General features: G+C 40.1%; 1 protein-coding gene and 1 long non-coding RNA gene across 6 annotated transcripts; one reads left to right on the top strand and one right to left on the bottom strand.

Moving 5' to 3' along the window:
- The first annotated feature begins 790 nt into the window (after positions 1-790).
- LOC104608204 (VQ motif-containing protein 4) lies at positions 791-1933 on the top strand. The gene has a single exon (XM_010274120.3). The coding sequence runs from the start codon at positions 1026-1028 to the stop codon at positions 1704-1706; it is 681 nt and encodes a 226-aa protein (XP_010272422.1). The 5' UTR covers positions 791-1025; the 3' UTR covers positions 1707-1933.
- A 4-nt stretch (positions 1934-1937) lies between these two features.
- LOC148803840 (uncharacterized) lies at positions 1938-14480 on the bottom strand. 5 transcript variants are annotated; one of them, XR_016080170.1, is made up of 4 exons: positions 14086-14480; positions 7284-7428; positions 5216-5343; positions 1938-3904 (listed from the first exon to the last, which is right to left on the bottom strand). It is a non-coding gene; the product is annotated as an uncharacterized LOC148803840 (long non-coding RNA). The 5 variants fall into 5 exon arrangements; XR_016080172.1 differs by having other exon boundaries at positions 1938-3866; XR_016080171.1 differs by lacking the exon at positions 1938-3904 and adding an exon at positions 3916-4340.
- Between the last annotated feature and the right edge of the window lie 1805 nt (positions 14481-16285).

The following is a 16285-nucleotide window of genomic DNA, read 5'->3' as shown; positions in this document are numbered from 1 at the left end:
TTCCTTTCCATTCACTTCTCTCTTTCCCCCATTTTCCAATATTTCAGTTTACAACATTATTGAAATCTAAGCACAAATCCAAAAACCTCTCTATCTCATATCTCATGTGAAAATTAGGGTACTCTTTACAAGATAAGAGTTCACATCTTCCTGGACCCTATACTCCATGTATCTTCTGATTGGGCAAAGGATCATGATATATCAAATTGACCCGTCAAATCAAATTCCTTGGGAGTCCACCACGTGTACAGTTGAGGATGAAATTCCTCATGACATCAATCAAAACCCTCCATCTGGCAAAATTTTAACCCACCCTTGATGATGGAAAAAAAATGGTAATTAGGAGGTCATAAAAAATGGTGAACTGTTGGGATCAATGTAATAAAGGGTTTTTTTTTTTTTGATGAACATGTAACAGAATCTGCTCCTCACAAATGGACGCCTCACATGTACATACACCGTGCATTGAAAATATTTTCCATAAATAATAATAAATAAGTACCGAAGATGTTCCTAATGTATGATAGGATGCGTGTGTGAAGCGCTTGTGAGGAGCAGATCCGGTCTCGTAATAAAGAGAAAGGGGGTCGGGCGAGTAGGGGGTGCAACCCCCAACAGAAGAGTCAGCGTCAGGGCTCTGAAGTCAATGGAAATATTGAAGCCTTTGACGACCTCCACACACAGCAGCCCCACCAATGAAATTCCAAGACCAGCCAATGGCGTCTTATCGTATTTTCCCTTGAAACCGTTGGGCATTTTCTCAAACACCCAATCAAAAAACCTCCCACATCAATACAAAAACCATTCTCATCACCAAAGCAACAAAGGAGAGAGAGAGAAGAGATGGAGGGAAGAAGGAGAGACGAGAGAAAGAGATAGAGGGAACACAAAATAAAGTAGTCTCATCATCCCCCATCAAACCTTGTTCTTCACACATCTCTCTCCCTCCCTTTCTTCCTCTCTGCCCAAAACCAAAAGGTCTATCCATCCACCAAAGTGTGTAGGAGAAAGAAGAAAACCCATCAATGGAAAACTCTCCAAAACCTCAAGAGCGAGAGAACCCATCTGCCCTAACCTCCCCAAACAGCAATAGCAGCAACAGTAGCAGCAGTAGCAGCAGCAACAGCAATGGAGTTCAGCTCCCTTCGACGCCAAAGCCCATAGCCAGATCTGAAACCAATGCATACCCAACAACCTTCATCCAAGCAGACACCTCTTCCTTCAAACAAGTAGTCCAGATGCTCACTGGGTCATCGGAGACAGTCAAGCAAGCGTCCAAGGCCACCGTCGATCCTTCCTCCAAGAGCGCCATACCACCCATCAAGACCGGCCCCAAGAAACAAGGGTTTAAGCTTTACGAGAGGAGGAACAGTCTCAAGAATCTCAAGATCAGTCCTTTGATGCCTGGCTTGGTCCAGAATTCTGGGTTCTCGCCGCGGAAGCCAGAGATCTTGTCACCCAGTATGCTTGATTTTCCTTCGCTTGTCCTCAGCCCGGTTACGCCGTTGATCCCAGACCCATTTAACAGGTCTCCTACTCCTTGTGCCGGTAATTCTATCAGCACTTCTTCAGAAGAAGAGAAAGCGATTGCAGAGAAGGGATTTTATTTGCATCCATCGCCTATTACGACCCCGAGAGACTCAACGCCCCAACTTTTGCCGCTCTTTCCGGTTACATCTCCGAAAGTTTCAGGTTCCTCTGCTTGAAAAGATTTAGTTTTGTAAAACCTATAATGGAATTGGTGAGGAGAGCATTAATGGGTCATGATTTTTCTGCAGAGAAAAATAGAGGTCTTGTCCCAATTGTACAATTTGATCTCAAACTTCTCTTCCCTGCTTTCTTTTCTAATCTACTTTTCTCATTCTCCTTTCGCTTGCTTGTCAGGGAGATCCATAAACATGAGAAAAAAAATTGTGTTTGTCTCTTTTTTCTCTCTCTCTCTCTCTCTCTCTCTTCATATTTCATGAATGCTTCTTCTATCAAACTTTTATGAGAAAAAATAATAATAATAATTGTCCATCCTTTATTGATCCAACAATACTGTAAATGGAGATTCCTCATTTGCAGTGGTTATTCTCAAATTGGTTTCTCAGTAAAAGAAAAACTATCTTTTTGGGACTCCAGTTGTTGATGGTGGAAGAGAGTTCTATTTTCAATGAATATATAGTTGATCCAACTCAACTTCATATGAACAATTCAAAAAATAAGAAGAAGAAGAAGAAGAAATGATGATTTCTATTACAAGCACTAGAGATCTGTGAGAGAGGGTGGAGATTGCTGGGTTATTGAAAGTAAATGTGCCAACTGTCAGAACACAATTGGATGGGTAGGCAAGGAATCTTGACCATTTTTCTCTCTACAACAGAAAAGAAATAGCCAAGAAATCGGAAGACCAAGCCAAAGGAGAGGGGTGATTGGGAGTCTTCATTACTCACATTTGCACTGTCTGGTGTATGTATCCTGTATGTCGGGGATATATGTTGATGGGCTCTACTCTTAACAGATTTGAGATTTCCAAATTCTAACATCCCCTCTAACAGGACCTAATATCTGATTTATCACCTCCTCTGAAAAAGGGCTATGAAAATTACAGTCGACGGTCGGAAGAGCTGGTGATGGGTCCGGCATCAGTTATAGGTGGGTTCCGTCGAATAATGGGTTATGGCATGTGGGTCATGCTCCCATCCACTGCTTACAATTGCATAATTCATTATGCTGCCAAATTCTCATCTGGTTTTTTTTCACCAATTTGTCTTGGACTCAGACATCCCAAAGAAAGGCACAGGCTCCCATCCACTGCTTCCAATTGCAGAATTCGTTTTGCTGCCAAATTCTCGTCTGGGTTTTTTCACCAATTTGTCTTGGACTCAGACATCCCAAAGAAAGGCACAGTTTGGCATAACATGATCTAGTCTAGTAGATCTCGTCGTGGGCGCCCTTTGAATCGAGGGACCCCAACAATTCTGCATCCTGGGTATTCTAGATTTGAAGATGAAAACCTGGTAAAATTGCTAATAACTGTGAAAGAAAACGAGTTATGATCCATATAAGCTCATGGCTCTTAAAGATAAAAAGGAAAAGTTTCCTCAAAATCGACTCGGTATTGCTGTCAGATCTCCCAGTTGTTTACTTGTTTTTGCTGTTGAGTTATAGTCATAGTCTGTATTTTTTTGACTCAAAGGAGACTTCGGAAAAACTCAAATCAATGGAATCACGAGGAGGTAAAGGCGGAGAGTGGGTCTTGACGTCTTGTGGCGATGATGAAAGAAAGAGTAAGAGCCAGGAAACGTGGGCTGGGGGACCTCTTTTGTTTTGTTTTGTGTGGGTATGGTTTGGGTACGCCATGCAACGGTTGACGGTCATTAATTGGGAAGCTTGCATGTGCAATGGTTGGACATGCTCCATCAATTCACCATCATCTGGGTCAGCATCATTACTCATGACTATTAATATCTACTCAGTAGAGATAAGAAATAACTTTTGCCTGACCAAAAACTTTCCAATGCGCGGGATCATAGTTGCAGCTCAAATAGATGAATTGATCAAATCGAATCAACAATTTATATCAAATTGATGGATCAGACAGTTGATATCATCCTCAATCTTGTCCCCCTTTGGTTGTTGTTATTAACAACCCATGTTTATTTTCTATCAACCACAGATTTATCAAGTGATGAACTAGTACATTGGTGTTTTATGTGTGTTTCTGGTGTTTGACAACCCCACCGTTGTAAGCCAACCAACAGATAGCCATGACTCCAGATTGTAGTCAAACACCCTCTAAGGCAAGGAGGAAATACATATCATACCCATAATGTAAATGATGCTGAACTCCATCCATTGTATTGATCATGACTTCTTAGCTTCTGGGATTCCTCATAAGCAATATAAGCAAAAATGAAATCTGAAAGCATATAAAGCAAAAAAGCAGAAACAGAATGCATTAAGCCCTTAACAATAACAGTTATTTTACATATGTCCTGGGTACAAACATTCTCGAACTACGCTTGTGAGGGGACATCACAATATATAATTCATCTTTTTACCTTGAGTGCATCTATTGACAGTGATATTTAAACATGGCCATGTGGAGCATCAAACTTAATTAAGATGCAAAAACCTCAACAACCTCCATTGTATTGTTATCCAGAATTCCAGATTTGTTAAATAATTTCCAACCAAAGTTGACACCTTAATATTACAGATTCATATTTGTCAAATTTCTAGAAGGGATCCAACTTCTTTAAACCTATGGTTCTGTGAGAGATGCCAATTTCCCATCCAGATAGCTTCTAAACTTCAAATTAGTGGAAACTTGAGCAAAAGGACAAACTCCTATCCTACAGTAAAGATTTGTAACTGGATGAGAAAATTGCAACTAGCACATTTCTAATAACTTTTAATTAAGACATACTGGCCACATGGAAAATCTGTTAGAGAGAGAGAGATAGAGAGCTGGGTTTGACAATATAACTTTAAATAGGTAGATTGGAGAATAAGAGGGAAGGGGGACAAGGGTTAAAGGTGCAAATCAAAAGTCTAAGAGCTGGTGAAAGAGGTATTGAACCTTTCTCCTTTATCTAATAGTGGAACTAAAAGCAAAAGATTAAGGGCATTCTTGGCATTTGAAAGTTTGAACATGGACTAAACAGGGGCAATGAAACATTCTCTATTATTTTCTGTTATAAGCATCTAGATGCAATGCAATACCTCTAAGCATAAACCTTTTGCAGATTGAGTGGATCAAATAACTTGTTGCCAAGAAATGTATAAGAAATGCACATGGAAAACTGGAATATGGCCTTTGCCATCCTGAGGGACGTCATGGTATTTTGTTCATATTCAATAACAGCATGCTGCACGGAACAATGGAGATGAACAGAAAAAATCACAACCTCTCTCCCCTATTGCAGATTTGCAGGTGTCCCCCCCCCCCACCCCACACACACACACACAATTCCCTTTCATTTCCCTCTTCTCCCACTTTAATTGATGGCTTGATCAGGATCAGGTTGTTTTTAATCACAGGTTTCACAGAGTACTGAGCATAATCCTCACTCCATGATAGGTTAATCTTGGTTTGCAAATACCACATCTTGCATGATTGTTGGACAACAATTTTAACCATCTAATGAACCATGAAAGTAGCATTTTCACTAGAAAGAACCTAGGTATTGTATGCAAGCTCCCAGAATATGCATGAACTAGTACATACTTGTTTTAGCGTCTGAGTTACTGATGTAGTATACTCAAATGAGTTCCTGGAGACTCAGTTATTGGCTGAAAGAGGGATGGTCTCTGCCACTATGTTGAGTCCAGATAAGTTCTGATCCACCAAATTATCTGCAGAGAATATTTTTTATGGTTAACTTGAAAAAAAAATTATTAACTTGTGGATAGAATAATGGATATGTACAATAAATCACCCAAGGGTTATATAGAGGAGTTAAACTCCAAACCCTGCAATACCACTTCCTTTAGTTAGGATACAAAGTTCTCAAGTTCCCTATTAGTGGTTTACCAAAAGAAAAAAAAAAAAAAAAAAGATGTTCCCTGTCACTGGCTCCCAAAACATTAGATCCCTATTGGTCCTTGTCTTCCTAGTGTGTCTGTCATACCATTGGCTGATCTTATTATCCACCTAAGTGCAACTCTTAGCTCCCTTGCACAAATTTCCTCTTGTATGGTGTTCCTGTAGCACCATAGGCCTTACTATTATTCTTCATCCACCCAATGATTGTGCGAGTCACCCTCCACTAGTGCCACCAGTTCTGCCTTGACTGAATTACCTTGACCAATGAGACCTGAATAAATTGTTAATATTTCCCCTTCATGATTTCTGAAAACCCCCCACTCCAGCTAATCCGGTGTCAACCAAGCTGCATCCATCAAAATCATGTTTAATACAGTTTGGCCATGGAGGTGACGAAATGCTGACTGTTAAGGCCTTTGAAGTGGAGGAGTCTCAATCTGTCGCCAGCCCCTTACAACATCATCTATGGTAAATGGTTCAAAGAGTGTTATTGTTTTCACCCAAGGGAGTGGATAAGTCTCAATCTGTTGCCAGCCCCTTGCAGCATCATCTATAGTAAATGGTTCAAAAAGTGTTGTTGTTTTCACCCAATGAACCACCTTAAAAGCAATGTTTTCAATCAAGGCTTCAGTTGTACGACTCCCTTAAAAATTATAATATTTTTTTGGTGTAATAAATCAGCATAGATTACCTCAAAATTAACCTTTCAATTAAAGAACCATACAAAATTGTTGTCTCATCAATATGCAGGTGTTCATATCTCAGCATTTGTCTTATGTACAAAAGCATGAACCATAACTTATGCATCCTACTTAAGAGAGTGTCCTATGGAGAGAGAGAGAGAGAGAGAGAGAGAGCTCAGAATGATCAATTTTAACCATTTGCCAGTGGATTCTTGTAAAAATTTTCTTTCTTCCTTAAAATAGCTAGGGGAAAACAGTAGGGTCATGGGCCTTGGCGCAATGGTTCGGTTACTCCATTGCAACCTGGATGACCAGGATTCAAATCTTGGGAACAAGCCTCTCTGTATGTGGAGGGGTAAGGCTGCATACATCTGTCCCTCCCCAGACCCCGCATTGACGGGAGCCTCATGCACTGGACTGTCCTTTATTAGCCTCCAGTTAGTTGGCTAATGCTTTGTTGACTTGCACCAACCTCAGTAGAATCTTAAATATTTCTGATCATCCAAATGAATACAATGAAACTACAGAAGTAAACTCATCAATATTTCTGATTTTTGGTACAAAAAACAAAAAACGGGAAAAAAAAATCTTGTAGGTGGGACATAGCCCAGACTCATGTGAAGGTAATGTCTAGATGGTAGCATCACTTTATTGTTTATGACTTTATCAAGAAGAGTATCTTCTTTAAGAGGGCAGAAGTTTCTCTCAATGGGTAACAGGTGAACACGAGGCAAGGACAGTGGTACCGTTAGTCTTCAGTCTTACCCCCCCCCCCCAAAAAAAAAAATAAATAAATAAAAATCTGTTCAACTGTTATAACAATGGTATCAATCTGAATGATGGTATATCAATGCAATAAGGTCCAGTGCATGCGACACATCATATCAATGTTTTATTCCTTAAATATGTGTATGTTCAAACAAATGGTAGCAACAACTTTAAATTCAAGTATGAGAAAATTTAGATGTCAAACTCTAAGGTATGTAACTACATATAGCAAGTATAATATATCATAACTCAGACAATAGTCAGTAACCAATTATTAGAAGCCAATAGCAGCACATTACCTGCTGCATTCACAGTCATGTCTTCTTGATGAACATCTCTCACCAATAATATCTTTGATGGATTATCTATTTCTGTAGCTTCATCCAAAAACAGCTTGGGATCCCAGATGGAATCAACAAAGTCACATAAGAATATCATGTCCATCTATTATGAATGACAAAATAAACTTAAGAGAATCAATATCATGTTTACAGATTCAAAGAACAAGAAGTCAGAGCATTAATTCTATAATTACTTCTGATGAGGGCGGATTTGTCCCTCCAATGACATTGTGACACATGGCATCTCGGAATAACTAGGTGACATCCGGAACCACTTAGGCAACAACTTGCCTTAGCCAAGATGATGGTGTCCCAGCTGGCAGCCTAGCACAGGCGCCAACTTGGCGGCCTGGCATAGGCACCAACCTGGCGGCCTGGCATAGGTGCCGAACTGGTGGCGACTTAGCACAAGCGCCGAATTGGCGACTTGGCACAGGTGCCGAACTGGTGGCCTGGCATAGGCGCTGAACTGGCGGACTGGCACAGGCGCCGACCTGGCGACCTGCGAGACGTGCTCGCCAACAAATTCGGCATGCATATCCCAACACTCCCACGATCCTTGGAAGTTGGCCCACGTACCGAACGATCCGGAGGGTGGTCAACGTGCATGGCGGTTGCCTCCTGGAATCTCGGACCACTTAGGCAACCTCTCGGAAATCTTGGATATGGTGTGTGAAGCCCACGCCAGACAATGCCTATATAAAGGCACCAACCCCAAAGACCCGAGGGGAGAGAAAAAGAAAAAAAAGAAAAGGCATGTGTGATTTCTCTGCTCTCTAGCTCTCTACATTCTCGAAGATATTTCAGCTCGCAAACAACTTACTAACTTAAGCATCGGAGCGACCTCGCTGGGCTATCCACCCCAGGTTCTCTGGTCTTATTTTGCAGATTTACCTAGCTCGCTGTCCGACTGGAAGCCAGATCATCCTCCAGCAGGGAGCAATCAGATCGCGCAACATCAATTGGCACCGTCTATGGGAAATGCTACAAAAAGCTAAGTTTTCATCTTTTGAAAGGCTAAGTCCTCTTCTTCCAGAAATCTAAGTTCTCACCTTTTAGAAACTAAAGCTCTCACTTTCAAATTTCCATTTTTTATGAACTCAAGGACTAAGCAGAAAGTTGATGGCCAATAGCTCTGCCGACTTTATTTCAACTCGGATAAAGCTTCATCAGTCCTCTTCGCGAGGTACCCTCTACAAGATGAGCTCTTCGTGGCTCCCGCAGGAGTTGGCAGCCAACGGACTGCACGGACGCCCTTGCCGGTCGAGCCTTCAAGGGCTCCCATGCGATCTAGTAACCTAAAGTCAGTAGTGTTGCCCCTGTAGGTCGAGCTCCCATTAGCTTTTTGTAGGAATGGGTGACCGGCGTCACTAACGAGGCTGATGCAGCACAGTCGTAAATCTAAAGTACCGAGCTGATAAAAGACCTCGGCACCACATAAGACCCAATCGCCTCTTCGGCATGGGCAAAATCAAGGGTAAGGAGAGTGGAGTGTGAGTCGCTCTCAGAGCCCAAGGGCTAAAGTACCGAGCTGATAAAAGATCTCGGCACCACATAAGACCCAGTCGCCTCTTCGGCATGGGAAAAATCAAGGGTAAGGAGAATGGACTGCGAGTCGCTCCCAGAGCCCAAAGCTGCAAATACTTGGACTCTTCTGACCTGAGAAGCAAATTGGATCGATGCTTACAAGCTCATCGAATTAGTCATTCCAGGCCAAAAGGAGCAATCTACTCCCTTCGTCGAGTTACTTTTAGCTCGGGAGTGGGGGGCAATTGATGAGGGCGGATTTGGCCCTCCAATGACATTGTGACACATGGCATCTCGGAACAACTAGGTGACATCCGAAACCACTTAGGCAACAACTTGCCTTAGCCAAGATGATGGTGTCCCAACTGGCAGCCTGGCACAGGCGCCGACCTAGCGGCTTGGCACAGGCACCGAACTGGCGACCTAGCACAGGCACCAAATTGGCGACGTGGCACAGGCGCCAACCTGGCGGCCTGGCACAGGCGCCGACCTGGTGACCTGGCACAGGCACCGAACTGGTGGCCTGGCACAAGCGCCGAACTGGCGGCCTGGCATAGGCGCCAAACTGGCGGCCTGGCACAGGTGCCAACCTGGCAACCTGCGAGACGTGCTAGCCAACAAATTCGGCATGCATATCCCAACACTCCCACGATCCTTGGAAGTTGGCAAACGTACCGAATGATCCGAAGGGTGGTCAACGTGCATGGTGGTTGCCTCCGGGAATCTCGGACGACTTAGGCAACCTCTCGGAAATCTCGGATACGGTGCGTGAAGACCACGCTAGACAATGCCTATATAAAGGCACCAACCCCAAAGACCCGGGGGGAGAGAAAGAAAAAAAAAAGAAAAGGTACGCGTGATTTCTCTGCTCTCTAGCTCTCTAGCTCTCTACATTCTCAAAGATATTTCAGCTCGCAAACAACTTACTAACTTAAGCATCGGAGCGACCTCGCTAGGCTGGCCACCTCGAGTTCTCTGGTCTTATTTTGCAGATTTACCTAGCTCGCTATCCGACTGGAAGCCAGATCATCCTCCAGCAGGGAGCAGTCGGATCGCACAACATCAACTTCAATAAAGAAACTTTACAACATTGTATCCCTACATTTTTTACTTACCAGATACAACTAAATTTTGCACCAAAAGAAATAAACAGATAATCTTTGGTTATCTCCATCTTCCCACTTATGGTTGTACATCCAAGGTAATTGTGGATCTTAAAGCTTTCATCACAAACTCAAGACTTAAATCAGGAGTGGAGCTAGGGGGACCCAGGGGAGCCATGGTCCCCCCATGCCCCAGAATCTCCATGGATAGTTGGCCTCCATCCATGTTTATTGGCTTCTCCTCCCCCCATGGTACCTCCCCCTCATGGGTAATTCTAAATTGTAATGAGAACTTCTTGAGCACTTCCATGGAACATATCAACCATTCTAGAAAGCCATACTTGATTTCCAATTATGCAGTTCAACTGCACCTAAAGATCATGAATACATGAAGCCACTAATATTTCTTCAGAGGTTGTTTCTTATTAGTTTAATCTAATATAATGCACAACAAGGCATATCTCCAATTTATGGTCATCATGATGTCTAATATTCATCCAAAGTGTATACAACTATCAACATAATGCAGGATCCAAGTGCTCATAAATGGAATTTTCTGAAGCTTTTATGTTTTTTTGTTTTTATTTTGTATTTTTAGATCATAAAAAAAATTGGTAAGTTTACATGTTATCTATGGGATGTGACCATAGAGTTTGATTTACCTAGTCATAGTTTAGGTATGTTTAAAGTTTCATAGTCATTGGTTAAGTAGTTCGGGAGTGTGAAGAAACATGTCCAAAAAATGAGTGTGGAAGAAATTCATATGCTGAGATGGATGAGTGGAAATACTACAAATGAGGGACCGAAATGATGTCATTCAAAGGAACCTAGGTGTATCTCAAGTAGGTGATAAAATGAGAGAAAGTAAACTAAGATGGTTTGGTCACATGCATAGAAGGCCACCACTACATCACCTATAAGAAGAAGTGATCTGTTACATGTTAAAGGGGCTAGAAAGCTAGGGGCAGACCAAAAGTCAAATGGATCAAAGAAGTAAGAAATGATCTAAGCACTCATCATTTAACAATGGATATAGCATTAAACAGAATGGAATGGTGAAACAGGATTCAAGTAGCTGACTCCATATAGTTAGGATAAGGTTCCGACAATGATGATGAATGGAAATTCAATCATTTTTTTTCTTATGTGATTCTAGGTTTCTCCCTTCTTTATCTCTCTATTTTCTCTTTAATTTTGTAAGCAGAATTTACAGCCAAAGCCCATAAGTTCATTATTAAAGGCACTCATTCAACATTACCAAAGGACTGAAACTGATTTAGGTAAGTTTTACTTTATTTTACATAAAACCCAAATTTTTCTCATTCTATCAATTTTTGTCCTTTTGTGTCAAACCATCTCCAATTTCTCTTGTATTGGGACAACCCTCCATACATATTCATCACCTTTCATTAGAAGAAATCTCACCTCAAAGTTCTACCTATAGCCCTAGATTCCAGAATTTTTGGGTCTTCACAAAGTGGAATTTTCATTCTTTCCTGCAAGAAGTACTCAAAAACCTACCAAATTGGTTGTCCTCTACAACTATTAACTCAAAATCTACATACCAAATTTCATTTATAATTTTCACTCCTACACTTAGTTTTTGAATTTTCTATTTTCCACTATGCTTTTTCCTTTAGTTATAAGATAATTCATAGCATATCCTTATGCCCTAGACTCCCCTTGGATGATTGCATTCCTACATCAATTTGGTGCCAAAGCTGCCAATCCTACATCATTTGGCACCAGAGTAGCCAATCCTATATCACAGCTGACAGCACGACCCTGAAACCAAAGCCCCCATTTATCCTTTACTGGCTTGCCCTCTAATATGACAAAGACATGCCACTCTTAGCTCTGACACCATTTTTATGCCATTTTTCCTTTTAGAGGATGCAACATCTAATGTAGAAACTTCAGGTTCAAACTTTACACCAAATACAATATGTCTCTGACTCTACAGACAGATAGAGAGTGACTTCACATAACAATCACCATTCATGTTTCTACATTTGCGTCATACAATTCCTTTCTTTGTTAGAAAAAGACCATATTGCCTGTCTACTATTAGAGAAAATTACAGAATATTGGTAAAGAAGTCCTAGACAAAGGGAAACAATAAGCGATCAAGGAGTTTCCAATGATCAACTAACTGCATGTTTTATATAGGATTGTTGGTTGAAACCATCCAATCTAAAAAACGACAGGAATCTATTTACATGTTAAATTCCATGAGTCTGTAGGCATGTAATTAATGGAATGAATGCTCCCTCCACCAAATCTGAGAAATCCAGTGAATTCTATCTCTCTGAAGCTCCAAACAAAGTATCCAACAAACAGAGAGAGCTATAAATGGATAATGATCCTGTAGTGTAGATACTCTCTGCAATCCCACTTTTGGGGGTCTCATCAGCTAAACAATTGGCTTATCTAGGAACCCATTAGCAATTTGAGAGTTTCCAATAATCAACTGACTATTTTTTACTTAGGATGGCTGGTTGAACCATCCAATCTTAAAAATCCAGTGAATGGGGAATCCATTGTATACTAAGTTCCATGAGCATGTATGCATGTATGTCATGAGAGAGAAGCTCCCTCAACCCAATTTGAAAAATCTAGTGAATTCAATCTCTCTATAAAAATCCCCATACAGGGTATGCAACCACAAAGAAAACAGAGCTACAACAAGATACTGATTCTGTAGTTTGCATACTTCCTACAATCCCAATTTTGGGAGGCATGCCGGTTAAATAACTATCCAATTTAGGAACTAATGGAAACAAGATTCTCAGCTTGGAAGCAAACACCTTGTCCTCTCTAAGAAGTAAGAACATTAGAAATCCTTGAAGAGTGTATCCACTCATAATATACAATCAAGATCAAGGTTTTTTTTATTGATATCTGAAAAATTATTAATTGTAATGCAGTGTTGCTAAAAGTATAACACCCTATCTCAAAATGATTACAGAGAAACAAATGCAGATGAACAATAAATAGTTATAACAGAACAATTATGTATAACAATTAAATATAAGAGAAAATTAAGAAATTCAATTGGGGATTAACAAAAGTCCAACTCATGACAGCACAAAACTTTATTACAACTACAAGTTATACAATCCATGCATTAAAAAGATGATGACCCAGATACAGCCTTACATCATGATCAATGTTGTAAAACGCATAGGCGTGACATGAGGCGTTCCACTACCTGGAGGCGTGAGGTGTAGTTTAGAACATAAGAAGGCGTACACCTCCTTAAGAGAAGGGGGATGAGGTGGAAGAAACGATGAAGGAGGGGAAGGGGGAGGAGGAGGTGCCCCCCACGCCTTTTAAAACACTGATCATGATCCCACTCCCTCGAACCAAATGTAGCTTTGACCTTTGAGGCAGCTAGAATTCCTGAGTGGCTTGGCCCTAGTATTGCTGCTCAACAAAATTACAATACTGTATCCATCTCAGCATGCTGTAGGATAACTGCATATTCACATCAAAGCGCACTGTTTATAGATGCCTACCATAGAATTTCACATAGCACCAGTAATTCCTTCATGTAATCCATTTGCAGATTGTCAGATCAACGTCCAAGTCAGTGAAACAGATTTGGTTGAGAGGTGAAGCCAATTGAGTTGAGCTAAAAGGTACTCATTATATTTCTCTACAACAGTGGTCTATTACATGCGGCGGTTCATATCACAGTCTAATTTGCATCTTGTCAACAATAATTCCAAGAAACATACATATTCATATTCATTTTTTAGAACAGTTTAATTCATATTTCTAAGTAAAACTTGTTTCCTTTCATAATTTCCTATCTATCCATCCCCCTTTCCTTGCAAGAGTAGCATCAATCCACCTATTCCCAATTCCCCATAAATGAATCCAAGCAAAATTTTCCCAGACAACAGTGGAATTTAAAAGGAGCCACAACAGCATTTTGACAGAAGGTACTAGCATTTCTGTAAAACAAAACACGAAAAAGAAATTCTCCAACAAAACCACTATTATTTTTTTCTTTTTGTAAGACACAGAAAACCACTACTTAAGCAGTTAAACAAGAGAGAGAGAGAGAAAGAGAGAAAACATGAATGCAACACTTCGTTATTCTTCTGAAATGATGAAAAACATACCTTAGATGGAAAAGCACAGTAACCCATTCAGCTATGAGAGCTAAAAACAATAATAATCACTAAATTTGGCATGAATGTTGGAGGGAAGGGAAGTTTTATTATTTGCTCGTTAAAGAAAACAAAGGAAGACTTGTAAATGGAATTCCTTTGCTTGCTTTCTTTTTTTCGATTCAAGAATTCCTTTGCTTTCAGTTTTCACTTTTCACCAGTATTGTCAGCGTATGGAATCAATCTCAAAACAGACCCTATAGGCTATAGGAGTTCGGATTTCCACCACCTACAGCTGCACATCGTCAATATCTCCATGTTTTCATTCATGGGAAATGTTTCTAATACACGGCTGCAACTGCAAGTGCTGTTAGGTGGGTGCGTGGACATTCTGTGAGACGAAATTCGTACTTTCCTTATATAGGGTCTCTACCTGTAACTGAGATTATCGGGTCATGGCCCGATAATGCATACTCAAACACTGCATTATTGGGTCGTTTTGGTTCGGGTGAATCGGGTCTGTCTGATCCTCTTAAAGTCCTTTTCAGTTTTTACCAAGGATGCGTTTGTTAAATTGTTTTTCGTGTAAACTTTATTGATGTAAAGGCTCAGTTAGGAAGGAGTACAAACACAAATATGTCAGTATAAATACATCGTTTTGCGCTCTATATATTTATATTTGTGTTCATTCCGAACTGAGCCAAAAGTACAATGCCGATAGGTTTAAAATTTTGTGAATGATTGTAACTTTTTTTAAATGAGATAATCTATGTAAAAGGATATCAATAAAATTGACGTATTTGTTGGTAGATTGGCCATAGACCCTTGTTTGATCTTCAACATGTTGGAATATCCAATGGCCATGTGACAAATCACATCTTGATGGAAGATGATTATTTCATGGTAATCTCTATGCAATACTTTTACACACAATCATTCACCTTTTTTCTTTTAAATTATTATCTATTTATTTATTTTCTATACAAAAAAATTATTTAATTGTTTAATGGAAAATGTTTTATGCATAGAAATACAATATTATTGGATTTTTCTGGATCCTAGTTCCAGTTCTTATTGGATTAGTGGATATCCATTTAAACCAATCTAGACTGGATCACCAAGTGAATAGATCCTTGGTTAATATGAGACACTTGTCTCAAATCTGATGGGGCATGCGCTATACTGTTTAGGAGCACTTATCTCAATTGGTTACTTGGTTGTTGTTTGTTCTTAATAATAGGGAACTTAACGTTCGAGATAGAAAGCTATACAAAGAGTCACTCCCAATTGCTTCTTGCATGTGTAAAAAGCACATTACAGAGAAAGGAAAAGATCCTCTTTGCTCCAGCTCCATTTAGATTAAGAAGTGCCGGGTTACGATCTGCTGCTGCGGACCAGTGTCTTAGATCCATATTGTGTGACAACTGCTCTTTTCTCCTTTTGTGCAGGTTTGGAGCGCCCAAGTAGCAGCCGCTCACCTCTGCATCTTCATGGTTCATCAGTATTATAATTATTGATGGAGAACTCAACCAATGGGGAGATTTACATCGATTTAAACCTTATACTGTAAAAATATGGAGTAAGAGTGAAATTTTACACTAATCCATATTTACATCAAAAACAGATGCGAGCAAATATGAAATGGTGGTGGACTTTTACATTGATATTTACATCAAAAACAAATGCAGCTTTGAAGGTTCAAAGTTCAAAGTTTAGGCTTAAATTGGAAAGAGTATAAATAAAAATATGCATAATACAAATACATACAAAATATAAGATTTTGCACTCTACGTATTTATATTTGTACTCTTTCCAAATGGAGTCCAATAGACAATTGTACATGTATGTATGAGCCAATAGATGCTCAGGTTATGATATATGGCCAATATGGGCTGTCACAAGCCCGATACATACATGTGCAATGATACACATCAGCCCGTATGTGCCTAAATCAATTGGGTTTATCGATATGGTTGGGCCTTTTGTTTGTAAATCTAAAATTCTATTGTGAAATTTGATTTCGTTTTTTATGAGAAAAGAAAGAGAAATTTCAAATTTGATCATTCCCCAATTGCCATAGGTGTCTTCTCATAGGGGTGTACAATTGGTCAATTCGGTTTGGTTCGGTTAAAATTGAGAACCAAACTAAAGTTTTCTTAACATAATTTAGTTCAGTTTGGTTCGGTTGGGCCTTGATTCCACATAAATGGTA

The sequence above is a fragment of the Nelumbo nucifera genome, chromosome 1 (assembly GCF_055504915.1).
Source record: "Nelumbo nucifera cultivar China Antique chromosome 1, China Antique-T2T, whole genome shotgun sequence".
NCBI lineage: Eukaryota > Viridiplantae > Streptophyta > Magnoliopsida > Proteales > Nelumbonaceae > Nelumbo > Nelumbo nucifera.
The sequence above is the reverse complement of the archived record's forward strand: the minus strand, read 5'-3'. Positions and strand labels throughout refer to the sequence as shown.

What these genes read in the sequence shown, in the direction of transcription:
- LOC104608204 (XM_010274120.3), top strand. Translation starts at nt 1,026, where the DNA reads ATGGAAAACTCTCCAAAACCTCAAGAGCGAGAGAACCCATCTGCCCTA.